The sequence below is a fragment of the Argopecten irradians genome, chromosome 14 (assembly GCF_041381155.1).
Source record: "Argopecten irradians isolate NY chromosome 14, Ai_NY, whole genome shotgun sequence".
NCBI classification, from domain to species: Eukaryota; Metazoa; Mollusca; class Bivalvia; order Pectinida; family Pectinidae; genus Argopecten; species Argopecten irradians.
In genome coordinates this window covers 12,890,709-12,911,193 of record NC_091147.1, presented here as the reverse complement: position 1 = coordinate 12,911,193, position 20,485 = coordinate 12,890,709, and the positions used below count along the sequence as shown (strand labels likewise).

Here is a 20,485-nt window from a genome sequence, read left to right as displayed (position 1 = left end):
TCTCAAGTCATGATTGAAAGTGGATTAACAAGATTTACACAGGGTTAGGCTGTAAACATACTTATTTTGGTGTCATCGGTTTAAAATTTGTTGTGAACAGATTAGCAGTGATGAAATCATGGTATCAAAATAATAATTGCTCTGCTAAGGACATAAATATAACGTAATTAGTGTCATTATATTTGAGTACAAAAGAAAATACAATAGCTGAGTGTAAAATGTTTTGTGAGAATAGTGCTAAAATATGTATGTTTACAGCGATGTACCATGATGTATGTATATAAAAACCGTGATAAACTAATGTAAATATACCACCTGTTGTAAATAACAATGAAATATTTTGTATACTAGTATTACACCTTCTAATACTTTACCAAAGATGTTTGTATAAAGAAAGATAGCCAAAATAGCCTCTGTTCTTCTCATCTACACGATGTCCCATATACCTTCACTATAACTGATTCTGGAAGAAAACAAATTAATATAGGGAGTCATGATTTTAAGTACAGCTTAAAGGCCCACTACCTTTCCAAAACAGATTTTAATATATAAAATGGGAATGTAATACGAGATCGATAATTTTGTAGAGTCGCAAAAGTTATTAATTTGCTGTTTTCCGCTGTAGTCCTAAATACCGTGCGGTAGTTGATTATAACTGCCCCATACGTCAAAACAGCAAAATGACTCTCCACTGTTATCATATATTACGCAAAAAATCTTGCATATGTTTAGTGTTGTAACCTCATTTTAGGCCATCGGTATATATTTTCTGGTGTTATTAATGTTTTTAAGAAACCTTTATGTTTTGCTCCAGAAAGGTAGTGGGCCTTTAAATTGTGATTGGTTATGATTGGATGATATGCAATCCTATAAACAATATACAGTGTTGTGTTTTATTTATATATTGTTGAAATGGATTCTTTTAAATATTACACATTTTTGTTTGCCAAGCTATGTTGCTGATGTGAGGTTGGCACCATTCAACAGAGGCTATTTTGGCATAGGTAAATGTGTATCGGATATTTTGTGTTTACGAGAATGGTTGTTTTGAAAGTATGTGATATATTCCATGTGAATAGATTAAGACTTGTACTTATATGATGTGTTTACAATTATTGTGGTAATTTTGTGATTTGAGAAGATAATTCCAATGTATCTCGGTACATGTACAATGTATATAGAAATGTAACTACAGCTGGATGTTGTATTCGTCCACCCGTATTACAAAGAGTGGCACGTGCACTATAACCATTGTATTCACAACTATAATCACCGCATTAGTATCACTACTGATCTGTCAAATTGTGATTTTTTTGGTGCAAATTGTTGTCTTTCATTGATCATCTGGATCTGTATTCAACATCACTATCAGTATGTAACAACATTCTGACGAGAGACTGTCGTGGTGTTACCATAGAGATATAATCTCTTTGTTTAGATTATCCACCCCAGCGATAAATAATGTAATGAACTGTTCTAGCTTTTTCCATTAGCTAATTAAATGTTTCCTGTAGAATGGAAACGCTCAATGAGTAACTACTTAACAATCTCTTGGTTTGTTCATGCAAGTAAAAACACTTCACATTCAGAAAGATATTTCTAATGGAACAGAAAGATGTTACTGTATAAAGTTTTCATATAAATTCTGTCTGGAAATTAAGGTCTAACGTTGCTATTGTAATAGTTAATGATGTTGAGTACAAGTTTCACTGTAGCCTAACATTGCCATAATGCCATACTTTTGTGATATATTTACTGTACTAAGGTTTCTAAAGTCTGTTAGCATATACAGACTTACATAACATGTCTTTCTAAAGTCTGTTAGCATATACAGACTTACATAACATGTCGGAACACATGCATAAAAATCTTATTTTAAAAGTATAATTACTTGTCTATCAGATAGTGGTACTTTAATTGTAAAATTGCTTTGCATTGTTTTTGTCAAAAGAAATGGCAATTTTCATTTGAGAAGTTTGCTAAAAGTTGCAGAAATTTTCATTTTTTGTTTGTTTTTTGTTTCTTTACAAAATACTCATAATTAAAGAGAGATACTGATAATTACTGTGAACGACTTTATTTTCACGATTCTTTGTTATTTCAAACATACTTAGGAAAACATATGTTCATGATCAAGGGCTTTTACTGACATCGGTGAATTAATATATTAATTTATTATAATTAATCAATTAATTAATAATTTATATAATATACAAATTCGCGTTCAAGCTCTTACGAAATTATACGAAAAGTATGTCGTGAAAGTAAAGTAGTCTATTAAATCTATATTCTGTATTCAATATTTATTGTTAAGTTATTGTTGATTTATTTGCTCATTGTTATTACAGTTATTGTATTTTTTTGTGAGAATTTTTGTTATACTGATGGTGCATTAAATGTTGCCTATTGTTATTTTTTGTGTCTTTATATAATAAACTCTTTGCTCTAAAGGATGTCTCATTAAATATGACATTCCTAAAAAAATGTTGGTTTAGTTCACATTCTGTTTGTGTGACCTTCATTGAAGCCAATTTAAAGAAATCTATAGTTTTCTCTTGTCAAAATCCTTATTTATTTGGTAAAACTGTGTGTAGTTTTCAAAACCAGTCTTATTCGAATAAAATTTATAAAAATTATCATGATAACAGAGATCTGAAGTAGTGTTTACTAGATATCAGATATTATTTAAGTAAAATGCTACAGGTTTTGTTTATGTAATTTGCAATTATTTTACAAAGGGTTGTGACCATATTCACTCTATTTTCGAAAATCAGGATTATTTCACCAGTGTGTCTGGGGTTAGTTTTGTATAGACCATATGGTTGAGGTTCTTTGTATTGGTACTCCTTCTGTGTAGTGTCACTTGAAATCAGAAGTTTAGTTCATTAACAATGTTACAGGTTATGAATGAATCAACTTAGATAATGTATCAAATGTTAATTTAATGTTAATTTTTTCTATAATACAAACTGCGTGTCTGTTTGAAGTCATTCCAGCAAAAATATCACAAATATCTAAAACCTACATTTTGTGTTGTAGTCACTGTTTTGGAGAAAATTTCCTTTATTTATTGTGTTGATTTGTTTCTGTCTTTCCAGGATCAAATATGTGCTGCACAAGATATTTTGGAAGACAAAGGGCTCTCCAGGGTAGCGGCTACTATATCAGCTCTCGTTGCCATAACAACCAATCCACGGTCTTCTAATGTCTGACGGTACCCCGGAGACAAACATAGCCATAAACAATAGTCGATTGACCATCAGGTCGCTTGCCAATAGATCTGGCGATCACGACAGCCACTCTCTGTGTTTGGGTAGGTGAGCTGTCTAGCAGATTTCGGCCCAGATCGACCTGATCTTATTCGGTCATAACTTTCATACAAATACCTTATTTCGTATGACCGGCCATATTTTTTGACAAACTACCATGTTCTTGCAAACCTCTTGAGATTGCTCTCATGTTTTACGTGTGGTAAGGACTTTACACTGAACATGTATGGTGGATAGTTGTATATGGTGTGTAAGATTATGTGTAGCTACAACTGTTTCGTAGCTTGCTCTTTATAAGCAGAGCTGCAAAGGTTAACACGGTGGGCCGTTTTGGTAAAAAATGGTTATATATACCATAGTGTCGTAACTGGCAAGTGATACCTACGGACACTGCAATAGGTAAATGTACATTGCATTGCCCAAAACGTCTTGATCTCTTCTTCATGTGATGCCATTATAACAATAAAATTTTGTGTGGCTATAAGAAGATATAACAAGATGTATTTTGACACCTACTTTACAACATTGCTGAAACGCCAATGTTATAAACTGCCTTATGTTTGGTATCTCTTTTGGCATGCTCGATCTTGTCAAATATAAATTTGCTAGCGTCCTGTTGTCTTGTTAAACATGATTTATGATTTCACGAGCGCACACGCTATTTCGTGAAATATAAATTTGTTAGCGTCCTTGCTATCTTGCCTTGCTAACTTGTCAAGGATAGCTTTGCTGACATCTTTGCATCTCTTCCCGTGATGACAACGTGTCCCATACGACACTACAGGGTGACCAGTAAATATTGTGATATTTTGTTTGTGTCTTTGGTCATTTCCCAAAACCCTGTCCTACGTTATGGGGAAGAATTCTCTTCCTATTGTACAAGATTTCTTGGTCAGCTTGCGTCCTTATGACCCTATTTCAGTTTTATAAACGAAAACAATGTCCATCGTATTTGTGTATACAGGAGCTTGAAGTGTTTAACCTTTATCCCGATAAAACATTTATGTGTGAATCTCTGTATAGTTACGGAGCATATTTCTGCTTCCAAAAACTTGGAGTTTGTTTATCATATATAACAAGACTATTTGTCTTCTTCCGAAAAAATAATCGGTGGTTATATCTCATATACATCTGAATGGGGGTTTAATTAATCATAGAAAAGTTTCCACTGATATGTAACATGAAAATGGGAATTAAACAGATTATATAAACGAGAAAATCGGAACAGGTTAATGTAGAAATGACAAGGAAACTGCATTAGATACGGAACAGGATACATATTATCGCAATTTATGTAACATTATACGCATCATATCAAAATAAGGTTATATCGAAAATAAAGAGGGTAGGTGTTAGTTCTTCATAAAATTGAACATGTAAATATACTCAGCATTGTCAGAAAAAAAGTAGTATATACAGGGTTAATCGAAAGGAAAAATCATTATGTATCCGTTTGATAAATTGTATTGTCTTTATAGTTATCGAATATTAAAATGACAATTCCTTAAAGATGCTCCACCGCTGACAAATGGTACATTTTCACTATTAAAAACAGGAGCAGACGATTTAGTATTTTTCTTCAGTTACAAAAGTTACTTACTTTACACCATTACCACCATTGAAAAGTTTGAGCTTCTAATTTTACTTTAAGTTAAAAAATGAAATATAATTAATTGCATCCCGAAAAAAATCCGTGTCACTATATCCTATATGGAATGAAGTACTGATTGCGCATGCACCAAAGGCGAAATGAATTATTCTATTTTATTTTTTTTGTGTACATTAGACATATATATTCACGATTAAACACCAATTATTGTTCAAATGATGAATATCATTTATGCTTTGTCGGCGGTGGAGCATCTTTAATATTGTTTCTATAATAATCACATAAGTTAGGGCCAAGGGTGTGTTACAATTGACGCTATAAGTATAAAATGCATGCAGATGTACCAATATTTATATGATGCTTTGGCTGCAGGCAGTCGAGCTAGGCTTCCATTGATGACATTTGCGTATATGGTAAGGACCTTTTACATTGGGAGCTTGTATAGTGTCTGGCTCCTCTTTTTCTAATCATGCATTGAATCTATGATAAGGTATACACGATACGCAATCGTTTAGTAAAGAGTTTAACCATATTCATAAGTACTAAGGGAGTGACTCACACTTTTGTTAACTTCCATGAGTTTCGTCATAAATGTCATTTTCCTCTCTCTCTCTCTCTCTCTCCCTGTACCGTGTGTTGCGGTCAAACGGATATGGAATATGGTTTAGGTTCGCCTGAGCTGGTTCACACACTGACCGGATACACGGTAGAGTGTGTGGATATTGTATTACTCATTATATATGTAAGTCTATGTAATTAAAATATACGATGATCCTTTGGTTTTCGGAGATATTTAGTGTCCATATGTAATTTCATAAGCTGTCCAAGGCGAGTACAGATAGTAACTGTAAATTGTATTATACAACATAAACGCGATTTGTCCCAGCTTTTATACTTGTCGATCTCCCTGAACATCCTAGTGCTTGTCTATAGTCCCTCGACTTCCGGTTCGCTAATTATCGCCCACATCGAATTAGGAAACCATGATAGCATGCCCACTGAAAATGTCTCATGAAGTATTTAATTTTAAACCATGTGTAAATATACATGCACACCATGTTAATATATTATTTTTGTTGAGAAAAAATTGACGTTAAAGAACTCGTGTGTTGGACCATATCAAAACCAAATCGGATACTTAAGTTTCGAGTGTGTGTCGGGTACCTTCCTCTCATCTTCAAAACCCTGATGTGTTCTACAGAGCATTTATTGTACGAGTGAGTAATTGATAAAAATTGCATTTCCTTTAACGTACTTGTAAAAGTGTAAACTAATTCGAATACTATCAACGTGATTGTCCGGATGTCATCATTATCTTCAGAAACCTGTTGGTCTTGGTTGTTATGGCAACAGGTTACATTTAATCGCATGCTTGATCGCAAATTGCTTCACAATTTGAAAATTGGCGTAAAATTTGATTTTGAACACGATTAAGAATGTTTAAATAGTTCATTACAGGGTTATTAAAACGAAATTTTTACATATTTGTTTATACTGTAAGAAGGTAAATCGGACTATATATAACATGCGCTGTGTTAATATATATAAAAGAAGTCAATTGCTTAACCATGAACGTTTTTATGAGTCATATGAGAAAGTGAAAGGAAATCATATCTTATCAAAACCCTAAAAATATTTTTGTGTTTCAAACTTTAATGCTTGTTTAATCTTTCTGAACTTTGATGTTATTTTACATTTGTACATTTATGGAACAATTGTAAATTAAGTTATAATTCGGTTTGTCGGAGGAGAGGTTTGATGATCCTGAAAACTATGCTTACTTCAGCTGTCAATTATTACAGATGTAATTTGTTTTATCGGAGACTCCAGTCCACAGAATATAAGGTTTTATTGATGTGTTTCACTTCAGTAGCAAGCGTAAAGCTTAAAATAAGAGTGAAGAGTATGAAACTGAATTCGATGTAGATCATGTTTTACTTTTTACTGACAATACAATAAGTTTTAATGATGAATGTCTGCCTGATTCATTCCCTGTATGGTCGTCCTTTAATATTTCTGATATTGTCCAGACCAGATACTGTTTTAGACATGTACAGACATCATGGAATATGCAAATGTGTAATAGACGCCGTTATTATTGTGTTCTTTTTACCTTTGTTTTGTGATGAAAGCCTCAACATTTGTGATATTGTTTTAGGTGTCTTCTCCTGCAATGGTTGGCTGCCATGTCGGCAGTGCAACATTAATAAGTTATACCGGTTTTTGTTTGCTGAAGGGAAATTTATTATATTGTTTTAACCATTTCTTCAGTTCATTCGACAGTTTTCATACATCTCGGAACATAGTATCATTGTCATTGAATTGAATGTATCACAAAACGTGCTTTTATAGGAAATGTACCTTCAAAAACTAATTTAAACCAAATAAAAACCGATGAAAAAGTGAAGAACTCTCGGAAATGTCTTAGCGTTGTTTTTGCATGCAAATATTCGCATAATTTACAATCCTGATTAAATAGAGTATCAACTTAAAGATGCTACCACTGACGAATGGTGCTACCACTGTCGAATGGTGCTACCACTGACGAATGGTGCTACCACTGATGAATGGTGCTACCACTGACGAATGGTATTCTCTCCATAAAAAAGAGGAGGAAACGAATTTAGTATTTTTCTTTAGTTACAAAAATTACTTTACACCATTACCACTATTGAAAAGTTTGAGCTTCGTATTTTACTAAAAATATTAAAAAAACCATTGCGTCCCGTAAAAATTCATTTGCACTATATAGAATGAAGTATTGATTGCGTATGCACCAAAAGCAAAACAAATTATTTCATATGTTCTTTTGTGTTTATTAGACGCATATACAAGACTAAAGTTCATTTATTGTTCAAATGAATGATATCGCTTATGCTCTGTCGGCGGTGGATCATCTTTGAGAATACACTTCCATGAATATCTTTCTTGTTGGATTTCACATGGCAACTTGTGACTGTATCAGCTCAATGAGTGCACTTGAGAGCGTTACGTAAGTTTAATCTATCCACGCTTTAGGTAGGCAGTCAGTAGATGCCTTTAATTAAGAGATGAGATAGATTAAACGAGATTAAAGGAGAATACCTATTACATGTACTTGGGGTGTGAGAGATTCGACAGTTCGACCTGTTTTACAAGGAATTTAATTATCAAATCACTAATTGTCTATCGTGAAGTGTGAGAGTTACGATTGCTAGTAATTTTAGTTACGAAAGTGTGTTTGCACTTGTTAACACAGCTTAACAGGTCTAGGATATAATGGACCTTAACACCGCATTATAATCCGTTCAGATTTCGGATATAAAAGATACAAGCAATTAAAATTACCGTGTTATCATTCATACTTTACAACACTACATCAAAGAGACATTTCATGGATTGACACATATGATGTATAGAAATGTGATTAAAGTAGTTTAACATGATTAAATCGGGCCGTATACCAATGACAGTCGTGATGCAGACTACATTAATGGTGGAAGGACTCCTGGCGCGACTCTAAAACAGATGATAATTAAAATTGGTCAACATTCGGTTTTCGCCAAAAACACCAATAGAAATCTTTCATAATTAGAAATATTTTCTTTATTTAATGTATTTTGTTTTGAAAATGTAACATTTCCCCGCATAGTTGCTTTGCATTGTACATGTACTCCTTTGTGACAAAACTCCCGAAGATGGTGCTGTTTATTGTAAATTACAAACGTAGACGATTTCTCATTCAAATATTTTCTTATTAATAACAACAATTTACAATAAGAGTTAAGTGTCATCTTATAAAACTATTTCATGGTACCTTTATCGGAAACCTACCACTAATTATAAGTAATTAGTTTGGCTTCGTTACCAACGTATACCAAATTATCGAAGACGTGAAGAACAGATATAATTCAATATGTGTCCCTGAGATAAACTTTTATAAAAAGGCGGATAGCAATAATACCTTTTGTGAGAAAAGAAGGTTGAATGATAAACATTGCTCACTTTTTAGGTCGGATAATCGTACAGAGAATGTTATGTTGGAATATGGATTTGTAATGAGTCGACAACACCATATACTTAACAGCACTTTCCTCTATAAAAATGACATCATCAGCATGCATTAACGATAATAGTACAGTGTACATAGTTCAATACCGAACTGAGGAGAATGACATGTGATTTAGTGAGGTCTGACAGGTCCATTTAATCGGACTCGGGGCGGTGTAATCACTGTGTGTTAAGTAGCTCTGAATTAATGTCAGTTTACTGGCCGTGTACTGCTATATACTGGCCAATAAATCGCGTACAGACCCGAACAATGGACCGGTATAACTGGGTCTTAAATCACCTTCGTAACCAATTACTTCCGCTTTTATTACATTATAAACAACTTTTCAGAAATTATATTGTGTTTATAACTGGGGTAGTTGTTGGCAGAATGACATTTAGTAACGGTCAGTCATTGGGTAATAGATTGGTCACATCATTTATAAATCGTGTATCCTGAATCTGTAATTACAATTGTACATGCATCTTGTATAAATTAACTATTTCAGCTATGGACCCCGAATTGTTTGTGTTATAGTTATTTATTACGGTGGGATGAAAGCATCAGAGATATTAATATATATATATCTAGTGATGTTTTCATCCATTTGTTCTATTTCATATTATTGATTGAGATATTAGGACATTTATACTAATTTTTACATTAGTTTTTTTAAATTTAGAAAAAAATTCGTTTACCTGGTCCGAAGGACCAAGGTGAGCTTATGCCATACCGTGGCGTCTGGCGTCCGTCGTCCGTCGTCCGTCGTCCGTCGTCCGTCGTCCGTCCGTCCGTCCGTCAACAATCGACTTCTTCTCCATAACCGCTGGTCGGATTTCAACAAAATTTGGCTGGTAGCATCCTTATGGGCTACTAACTGAAAATTGTACAAATGATGGGGCTGACCCCCCAGGGGCCTAAGGGGCGGGGCCAAAAGGGGTCAATTTGGCTATTTCCATATAAACGACTTCTTCTCTGAAACCAAGCATGGGATAGCACCCATAATGCAATGGAAGCAGCATCCTTATAGGGTGGGGATTCAAAATTGTACAAATGATGGGGCTGACCCCCCGGGGGCCTGAGGGGCGGGGTCAAAAGGGGTCCATTTGGCTATTTCCATATAAACGACTTCTTCTCTGAAACCAAGCATGGGATAGCACCCATAATGCAATGGTAGCATCCTTATAGGGTGGGGATTCAAAATTGTACAAATGATGGGGCTGACCCCCCGGGGGCCTGAGGGGCGGGGTCAAATGGAGTTAATTTGGCTATTTCCATATAAACGACTTCTTCTCTGAAACTAAGCATGAGATAGCACTCATAATGCAATGGTAGTATCGTTATAGGGTAGGGATTAAAAATTGTACAAATGATGTGGCTGACCCCCTGGGGGCCTGAGGGGCGGGGTCAAAAGGGGTCAATTTGGCTATTTCCATATAAACGACTTCTTCTCTGAAACCAAGCATGGGATAGCACCCATAATGCAATGGTAGCATCCTTATAGGGTGGGGATTCAAAATTGTACAAATGATGTGGCTGACCCCCGGGGGGCCTGAGGGGCGGGGTCAAAAGGGGCCAATTTGGCTATTTCCATATAAACGACTTCTTCTCTGAAACTCAGCATGGTATAGCACCCATAATGCAATGGTAGCATCTTTATAGGGTGGGGATTCAAAATTGTGCAAATGATGGGGCTGACCCCCAGGGGTCAAAAGTGGTCAATTTCCATATAAATGACTTTTTCTCTGCAACTTAACATGGGATTACGCTCATAATGCAATGGTTACATCCTTATAGGGTTTGGATTCAAAATTTTGCAAATGATGGGGCTAACCCCCCCGGGGGCCTGAAGGGTGGGGTCAAAAGGGGTCACAATTTAGCTTTTCCATATAAACGACTTCTTCTCTGCAACTAAGAAAAAGAGAACTTATAATGCAAAGGTAGCATCTTTATAGGGTTGGGATTTGTAATTGTACAAATGATAGTGGCATGATCCCCCAGGGGCCTTAGACGGCAATAGATTACGAGGTCAAAAGGTTCAAATTTTGGCTACTATTTTCATATAAATTTCTTTGTCTCTGAAACCTATGTATTGGATAGCATATTTGTTTGGTATCAATAGCGGCATCATTGTATGTGTTGTGATTCAAAATTAAACTTGGGAGATCAATTTTGCTTATTTTTCTAATTGTCTGAGTGTACTTGTGATAATTACTAACAAAAAAATCAAGTGTGAGCGATACAGGCCCTCTGGGCCTCTTGTTTAAATTTAGAAATAATTCGTTTATTTAGCGATGATTTCATATGTTATTGCTATTTTTCATTGTAGTGTGTCAATTCATGATAATGGACGAAATTTGATTTAAATATTTTAGAACCTTTAATTGACGCCCATTTTCAAACTTATTTCTGTCGATCATTTTTGTATAATTGTCTTTAAATGTCATTACATAATAAGACTTCTTACACTTACCAAACGTTAAGTCAAAGTTTTCAATTCTTATCCGAATATAACATTACTATTAATTAACATTTCCACATTTTGATTAAAGGTGCTCCACCGCCGACAGAGCATAAATTATATTCATCGTGTATATATATGCCTAATTTACACGAAAAATAATATAAAATGATTTATTTCGCCTTTGGTGTTTGTCAATCAGTACTTCATTCCATATAGAATATAGTGTCACGGATTTTTTTCGGGATGCAATTAATTATTTTTCATATTTTTAACTTGAAGTAAAATTAAAAGCTCAATTCAATGGTGGTAATGGTGTAAAGTATGCAGCTTTTGTAACTGAAGAAAAATATTGAATCGTCTGCTCCTATTTTTGAAAGTGAAAAAATACCATTTGTCAGCGGTGGACCATCCTTAATTAAATGATAAACATGTCCCTTTTTAATGCTTTTATCATTTTCAAACACTTTTTCCATTAAAATTGTTTCTATTGCTAAGTTTTAATTGTTTACTACATACATGATCTATGATGTATTATAGATAAGAAAAATAATGAGAAAGACAAATCAGGGTAACAATGTCTCTTACCGTTATAATGTCAAAGCGATTTGTCTATTTATTATCTCAATTCTAAGTTTCAGTAATTTATACACGCACTTTTACTGCCGTTTTTTATAATTACATAGCATACCGTATCTATCAATATATTATATAATATACATTCCCTTAATTTTATGCATCAAATATCCCAAAAGGTCGTCCTGTTTTTAATTCGTCGCGTTTAATTCGTTTTCCCTGTGATTGCCAAACAATGCATGAAGTTGCGTCAAGCTGCCGCTTTGGCTGAATTGATAGGCATCATGAAAGCCGAAAAATAGGCAGTAAGTAAGGTTCGATGATTATAAACAATTTGGTTTGGTATTTCTTTTATATCTCAGTGACTCACACGTGACATCAAGGACACAATGCATGACATTTAAAACTGAATCATGGATATTGTTGAATGTTGGTCATTTAATGCATTATTGGTCCTTAATGTTAACGACAGAAGCCTGGCTAGCTTAACGCAGTGTATTATGGAACGTCAATGTGGTATTGTTTACTTACATATCATATTTAAAACAAATACTTCAGTTGTATGTCTTTCATTAAATGGAGAGGAAGGACAAAATAAAACTGAATTATGTTTGTAAAGATGAATGCATTACACAAGCAGGGAGAACAAACGTGCGTATACGAAATAAAAATTGTAAGCTGACATTGCAGTTCGATTATACACAGTTAGTCAGTATGAAATTGCATGTTCATTTTCCACTCAATTTCGAGAACTCATTAGGCAAGGTTAATCAATGTATAATTAACTAAGAGGGTCCTGTGGTACTGGCCATTACATGTATTTAACATGTCGTTTATACTGGGGTTTTAGCGGAACTATTAGCAGTAATTGGTACCTAATTCCTGGTCGTATCACTGGTATAGAGAGAATAATATCACTGATTAGTATTAGGCACTTTGTTAGCTATTTGATATATAATTACACGAGGAAAACTGATCCCTTAATTGGACAGGCCTGCACGATTAAGAGCTATAATAATATCAAAATCAATTTGGTTTGTTTCCAGTATATCACTTTGTTCACAATTGACATTTTGCAAATGTTTTGTTTTTACAAAGACGATAAATCCGCTTGCAAGTGTTGCGTTAAAAGAATAAATTCATATAATATAAATGTGCTTTCTTTCCTATGAAAATAAGTAAGGGATATAACTGTAATCCAAACCATATATTGATTGATTTTATGACTTATTTAAAGCGTTTAAAAAAGTAGAGTAGACGAGTTTTTGATTTGCCTTCTTCACACCCAGTACAGTGTGCCTTTATACAACATTATAAAGGACTCAACTACCTGCTTCGTATACACAAGTCGATGCACACAATGTTGATATGGCATAGTTCGGGGTGGATACCATGATGTTATAGTAATCCATGGATATGGGGGTTTCGAGATCCAAAACGACGTGGGTAAAGAACTATTTAACGTCGATTAGTCCCACCTTCCGGTGATTATGACGTCGTCATTTTACGTGATTTTTGTGACGTCATAATCACCGGAAGGTGGGACTAATCGACGGAAAATAGTACTTTACCCACGTCGTTTTGTGATCTCAAAACCCATGTGGCACACGTTCTATACACGACCATACTGGAGCAGCTCGTACATAACGATTTTCTGGTGAAAAGGTGGGATTTATGTATTACTTGCTTTTACTAAGTTGATTTCACTTTGCGTCCAATCAATGGTCTAGGTGTAGTATATATATCTGAGGTTACAACTCAAAGTGAATCTTTTATACCTGGTAATAGGAAATTTATTTTGCAACAGGGACAGGCCTTATTTAAAGAATGCTGTTTTTAAACAATTAACAATCTATTTGACTCGATGGCGTTATTGTGGGATGTAATTGATAATGAAAGTGAATGTGAATAGCGTTACACTCATGTATCTTTTGTATAGTATACTACTTTCAGATTACAGCTGGTGGATATTGCTGATGGATATTTAAGTCCCAAAGGTTTCCTGTTGTATCCTGTATACATATTGAGAAATATAAGTCTTACGCACCATTATTATTTTCTTTATTTCCTCCAAAATGTGAATGTTTTAAAAATTGACATAAAATCATTACAGTTATTGAAATTATTTCCATATTCTTAAAGTGAATTGTCGGGCATTAAAAAACAATCTAAATGCATTCATTGGCTTTCCAAAACTCCTTACATATCAAAACCACAGTCAAGTTCTGCTTTTCATGTTGTCAAGTTTCGACCATTAGCATTATGGACAAGCCTCATGTAAATTTAGCACAGTTCTAAAAATAAATTCTTTGAAAATGAGGCTGTGTGGAAATGAAAACACGGACATAGCCAGCCGGAAGGACGTTTTAGGATTCCCATGTTATAAATCAATTTCTTCCCATGCAGAGCGTTTTTGATGGGAAAGATTGTTTTTCTGTTTTATAAGAAATTATACTGGATATTTTTACACGATTATAACGACTTAGCTAGCCTTCCATTGCCCGACTATTCACTTTAAATTATTTATCGTTGGCACCTATCCATCCAAATAATAGTATTGTCCATTTTCGTCACCTCCAATTTGATTATTAGCATCACTAACTAGATCTAAATGACTAAACAACTCCTTGATATAATTAGGTTTTCAAATACACTTAACGACGTTTGTGAAATCGTGTTGTTATTTGCCAGTACGAACAAATTGCGCTTCGGCGACCACAAAATATTTTTTTTTAAATACTCGAAACGCATTTTTAATCAAACATACAAAGGTATCTTTTATCATGGAAATTGTAGAATCAATAAGATAATATTGATTAGTGTAATATGATACCGGGGCCGTAGGTCACTCCACATGTTCTATTTAAGATACCTTTATCGTCTGTGAAGAACGTTACGTAATACCCCTTGATTTCTACACCGATTTAACCACTAATAAAGCTGTTAAATTTGATCTGTGACACGTGGATAAATCGTTAATCGACTTATCCCCAGCACGTGCTTCTAAATCATGCGTGTGGCGGTCTAGGCGCTGGCGCCGGGCACCCATGTTCCGCGCACTGGCTCAGGTGACCACTAATTGACGACTGTATTGGTGAAGTCTATTGACACATGTTTAGCTGTGGCGATTTGGGTCGGAGTCTTACTACAAAGAAAATTCTATCATCCCTATGGAGGATGTAAGGAGGCAATGAATCCACGTTAAAACCAGCAGTGAATATACATCTTTGTATTTATCGTATATCTTTACAGGTTTCTGAAAGTATGATAGTTTTATATCTATTTTCCTGTTTCTTCATCGTTAATTATTGGGTAGATATTATTACTTCTGGTCATTTATGTGAATTTTGGAATAAGAGTTAACAGGATTTAAGTTCAATGAAATAATAAAGCAGATAGAGGTTATGTCCAAGAGTTCGTCTACCAACAACTCGATAAATATCCAACGTTATATAAATATCTACCAAAATATATAACAACTCGATCCAATATCCAATGTTGTATAAATATCTACAAAAATATATAACAACTTGATCCAATATCCAATGTTGTATAAATATCTACCAAAAATATAACAACTCAATCCAATATCCAACGTTATATAAATATCTACAAAAATATATAACAACTTGATCCAATATCCAATGTTGTATAAATATCTACCAAAAAAATATAACAACTTGATCCAATATCCAACGTTATATAAATATCTACCAAAATATATAACAACTTGATCCAATATCCAATGTTGTATAAATATCTACCAAAAATATAACAACTTGATCCAATATCCAACGTTATATAAATATCTACCAAAATATACAACAACTCGATCCAATACCCAATGTTGTATAAATATCTACCAAAAATATAACAACTTGATCCAATATCCAACGTTATGTAAATATCTACCAAAAATATATAACAACTCGATCCAATATCCAACGTTATATAAATATCTACCAAAATATATAACAACTCGATCCAATATCCAACGTAATATAAATGTCTACCAAAATATATGATAACTCGATTCAATATACAACGTTATATAATTATCTACCAAAATATATAACAATTCAATCCAATATCCAACGTTATGTAAATATCTACCAAAATATATAACAACTCGATCCAATATCCAACGTAATAAAAATGTCTACCAAAATATATGATAACTCGATTCAATATCCAACGTTATATAAATATCTACCAAAATATATAACAACTCGATCCAATATCCAACGTAATAAAAATGTCTACCAAAATGTATAACAACTCGATCCAATATCCAACGTAATATAAATGTCTACCAAAATATATGATAACTCGATTCAATATACATTGTTATATAATTATCTACCAAAATATATAACAATTCAATCCAATATCCAACGTTATGTAAATATCTACCAAAATATATAACAACTCGATCCAATATCCAACGTAATAAAAATGTCTACCAAAATATATGATAACTCGATTTAATATCCAACGTTATATAAATATCTACCAAAATATATAACAACTCGATCCAATATCCAACGTAATAAAAATGTCTACCAAAATGTATAACAACTCGATCCAATATCCAACGTAATAAAAATGTCTACCAAAATATATAACAACTCGATTCAATATCCAACGTTATATAAATATCTACCAAAATATATAACAACTCGATCCAATATCCAACGTAATAAAAATGTCTACCAAAATGTATAACAACTCGATCCAATATCCAACGAAATAAAAATGTCTACCAAAATGTATAACAACTCGATCCAATATCCAACGTTATATAAATATCTACCAAAATATATAACAACTCGATCCAATATCCAACGTAATAAAAATGTCTACCAAAATGTATAACAACTCGATCCAATATCCAACGTTATATAAATATCTACCAAAATGTATAACAACTCGATCCAATATCCAACGTTATATAAATATCTACCAAAATATTTAACAATTCAATCCAATATCCAACGTAATATAAATATCTACCAAAATATATAACAATTCAATCCAATATCCAACGTTATATAAATATCTTCCACAATATATTACAACTCGATCCAATATCCAAAGTAATATAAATATCAACCAAAAAATATATATAACATCTCAATCAAATATCCAAAGTAATTTATTATAAATATATACCAAAATATATAACAATTCAAACCAATATCCAACGTAATATAAATATCTACCAAAATATACAACAACTCGATCCAATATCCAATATAAATTCCTACAGAAGTCCATTTCAGTGTGTTTCTCATCTATCTAAACAATTATATATTGTTTTTTGCTTGTATTTTATTGATTTTCAGTATCACATTACATTGCAAATATGAACGACAATACATAATATATCATTTAAAGATGCTCCACCGCTGACAAATGGTATTTTTTCACTATCAAAAACAGGAGCAGACGATTTAGTATTTTTCTTCCGTTATAAAAGTTACTAACTTTACATCACTACCACCATTGAAAAGTTTGAGCTTCTACTTTTACTTCAAGTTAAAAATATGAAAAATAATTAATTGCATCCCGAAAAAATTCCGTGGCACTATATCCTATATGGAATGAAGTAATGATTGCGCATGCACCAAAGGCGAAATAAATTATCTTATGCTATTTTTTGTGTTAATTAGGCATATATATATACACGATTAAACACCAATTATTGTTCAAATGATGAATATCATTTATGCTCTGTCGGCGGTGGAGTATCTTTAATGAACATAAGGTATGTATACTACTTCATTAAAGATAAAGATAATTAGAACTGTTGAACTAGGGCTGAAGTTTTAAACCTTCAAATAAAGATTATTAGAACTGTTGAACTGGGGCTGAAGTTTTAAACCTTCAAATAAAGATTATTAGAACTGTTGAACTAAGGCTGAAGTTTTAAACCTTCAAATAAAGATTATTAGAACTGTTAAACTAGGGCTGAAGTTTTAAACCTTCGAATAAAGATAATTAGAACTGTTGAACTAGGGCTGAAGTTTTAAACCTTCAAATAAAGATTATTAGAACTGTTGAACTAGGGCTGAAGTTTTAAACCTTCAAATAAAGATTATTAGAACTGTTGAACTAGGGCTGAAGTTTTAAACCTTCAAATAAAGATAATTAGAACTGTTGAACTAGGGCTGAAGTTTTAAACCTTCAAATAAAGATTCATGACTGTTATTTCATCTATTGGGAAGTTCAAAATTTAACCACTCTGGGAAATGTTTCGTTTCCATGACGATACGAAAATGATCGTGGATTATCACTGGGCCGACCTAGATCTGTATGATAAGTATCAGACCTCCTCTGGAGTTCTTTATTTGATACCAAAACCTTCTTAGCTTCTTTTCTTAGACTCACAAATTGCATTTCGGTTTTGCCTTATGTCGATATTATTACCATCTTATCAACAAGACTTTGGGCCGTTTTATTTCACAGACTAGAATCTAAATATATTTTTACCACCAAAAGAAGTCTTACAGGGTCGAACCAGCTGTAGTAAGTTCTTTTGTTCATTTCATCCTTGTGCAAAGATGCGGTAAATTTCAACGCTTTAATATAATAATACAACCGATACCAGATTATGAGATACCGCCCACATCAAACTGTCTGTCGCCATTACCGATAGGACGATCAAACATGATAGTTAATTTCATGTTATACATAGCGCCCTCATCTCTTCGTTAAAACAATAGTTTAATCGCGTACAATATCTGAAATCTGAAAATGGACGCAAATTTAATTTTAGGACCCGCATTCCTTCTCTGATCTGCACAAATCTGCACCTGTGCTAACAAAGCTCAGGTGTAATTCATATTTCAAGCCTAAGCATTTTACTATCCCATTACGTAATTGACTACATTTGTTCTGGGGTATCCACAATGTCAGCGACTATATCAGTGACTAATTATATCTCACATAAAACAGGTACAAATATGGCTTATTGTTACTCATACTCTTTCTGACATATATATAACATGCTTTACCCCAGGTATTCATATGTTTGCAAATACATTTCATTTTTTTTTTTGCATTTTTCTTGATTGCATATTATATAGGTTGGTATCAGACTTGTCAATTAATTAACTCTCAGTATAAGTTTTTGACATGTACTATATATAAAATCTGTCTGAATTATTCGAAAAACCATAATAAATTATAGTGCATATTTTTAGAAAGCATCATTAGTAATTTTTACGTTAATTACAAATCAGTATTAACACAAACCACCATTTACACAAATGAGAAAAAGTCCATCAAAATTAATACAATAAACATAATGACAACGGAAAACGAAATCTGGGCGCAATACGTGGGATCCTTCATTAAACACTAACTAAGTCAAGAAATTATTGAAGTTTTACAAAAGAGAATTGTCTGTCGCAGCGACTCATCATTTAAAGATGCTCCACCGCCGACAGAGCATAAATTATATTCATCATTTGAACAATAATTGTGGTTTAAACATGTATATATATGTCTAATTAACACAAAACATAATATAAGATAATTTATTTTGCCTTTGTTGCATGGGCAATCAGTACTTCATTCCATATAGGATATAGTGCCACAGAATTTTTTCGGGATGCAATTAATTACCTTTTATATTTTCAACTTAAAATAAAATTGGAAGTTCAAACATTTCAATGGTGGTTATGGTGTAAAGTTAGTAACTTTTGTAACTGAAGTAAAATACTAAATCGTCGGCTCCTATTTTTGATAGTGAAAAAATACGATTTGTCAGCGGTGGAGCATCTTTAAGTACCTGTAAGTACTTATAAATTGAAAAATCGCAACTAGGTAAACCACATTATGCATTTGAACATAAACGTTAATATTACAGAGATAGGATTTTCCTACGAAGCTTCAAATGCTAATATCTTTTGTATTTTGAACTCAATCCGACATAATATTTTCATTTAAGTTCCTGAATTACATTTGCTAGCGTAAAATTGTAAATCCAAAAGAAAGTCGTAAATCATTAAGAGCATGGGTGCAGTATAAAAACGGAAAATAAGAAACAATGAAGAAAAAATAAAAAGGAAATAGAAAAAAATGAAAGAAGAAAATAACATAATAATTTGTAAGATAAATGCGATGGGGAAGCCTGTCGAGTCGCCGACACGGAGTACTATATGATAACGATAATTCATATATCTAAAGGGAATGTTAGCTGACCTTTACACTCGGGAAAAGCATAACAATAAAGTGAACATCAAAAGGACACATTATCTGAATTAATCGGCATGAAATGGTAGGAAATAGTTAAGTGGATACGTTTACTTATATCTGAATCAGGTTTAGTTTTACTGATGCCTTCACAAACTGTGCTAATTATGGGTATAAATCTAATCAAATGTTCCAATCTGGCTCTAATTCCAAATGACCATCCGTTTGTCTGCAGTGGACAGCTCACTGGTCATCAAAGTGACCATTAAAATGTAAATTGACTTGAGCTACAATGGTAGCGGTACAAAGCTGAGTTGACCTATCGTCGGTCAGGGTTGTCA

At 33.2% G+C, this 20,485-nt stretch overlaps 1 protein-coding gene across 12 annotated transcripts in view; it reads left to right on the top strand.

Moving 5' to 3' along the window:
* Window positions 1-7,298, top strand: part of LOC138307310 (leucine-rich repeat and calponin homology domain-containing protein 1-like) — a 69,061-nt gene extending 61,763 nt beyond the window's left edge. For all 12 annotated transcript variants that reach the window (XM_069247979.1, XM_069247976.1, XM_069247978.1 and 9 more), the window contains one exon: window positions 3,099-7,298. In XM_069247979.1, the coding sequence (XP_069104080.1) occupies window positions 3,099-3,212 (114 nt within the window). In that variant the 3' untranslated portion in view covers window positions 3,213-7,298. The remainder of the gene's footprint in view (window positions 1-3,098) is intronic.
* Window positions 7,299-20,485: the final 13,187 nt, after the last annotated feature.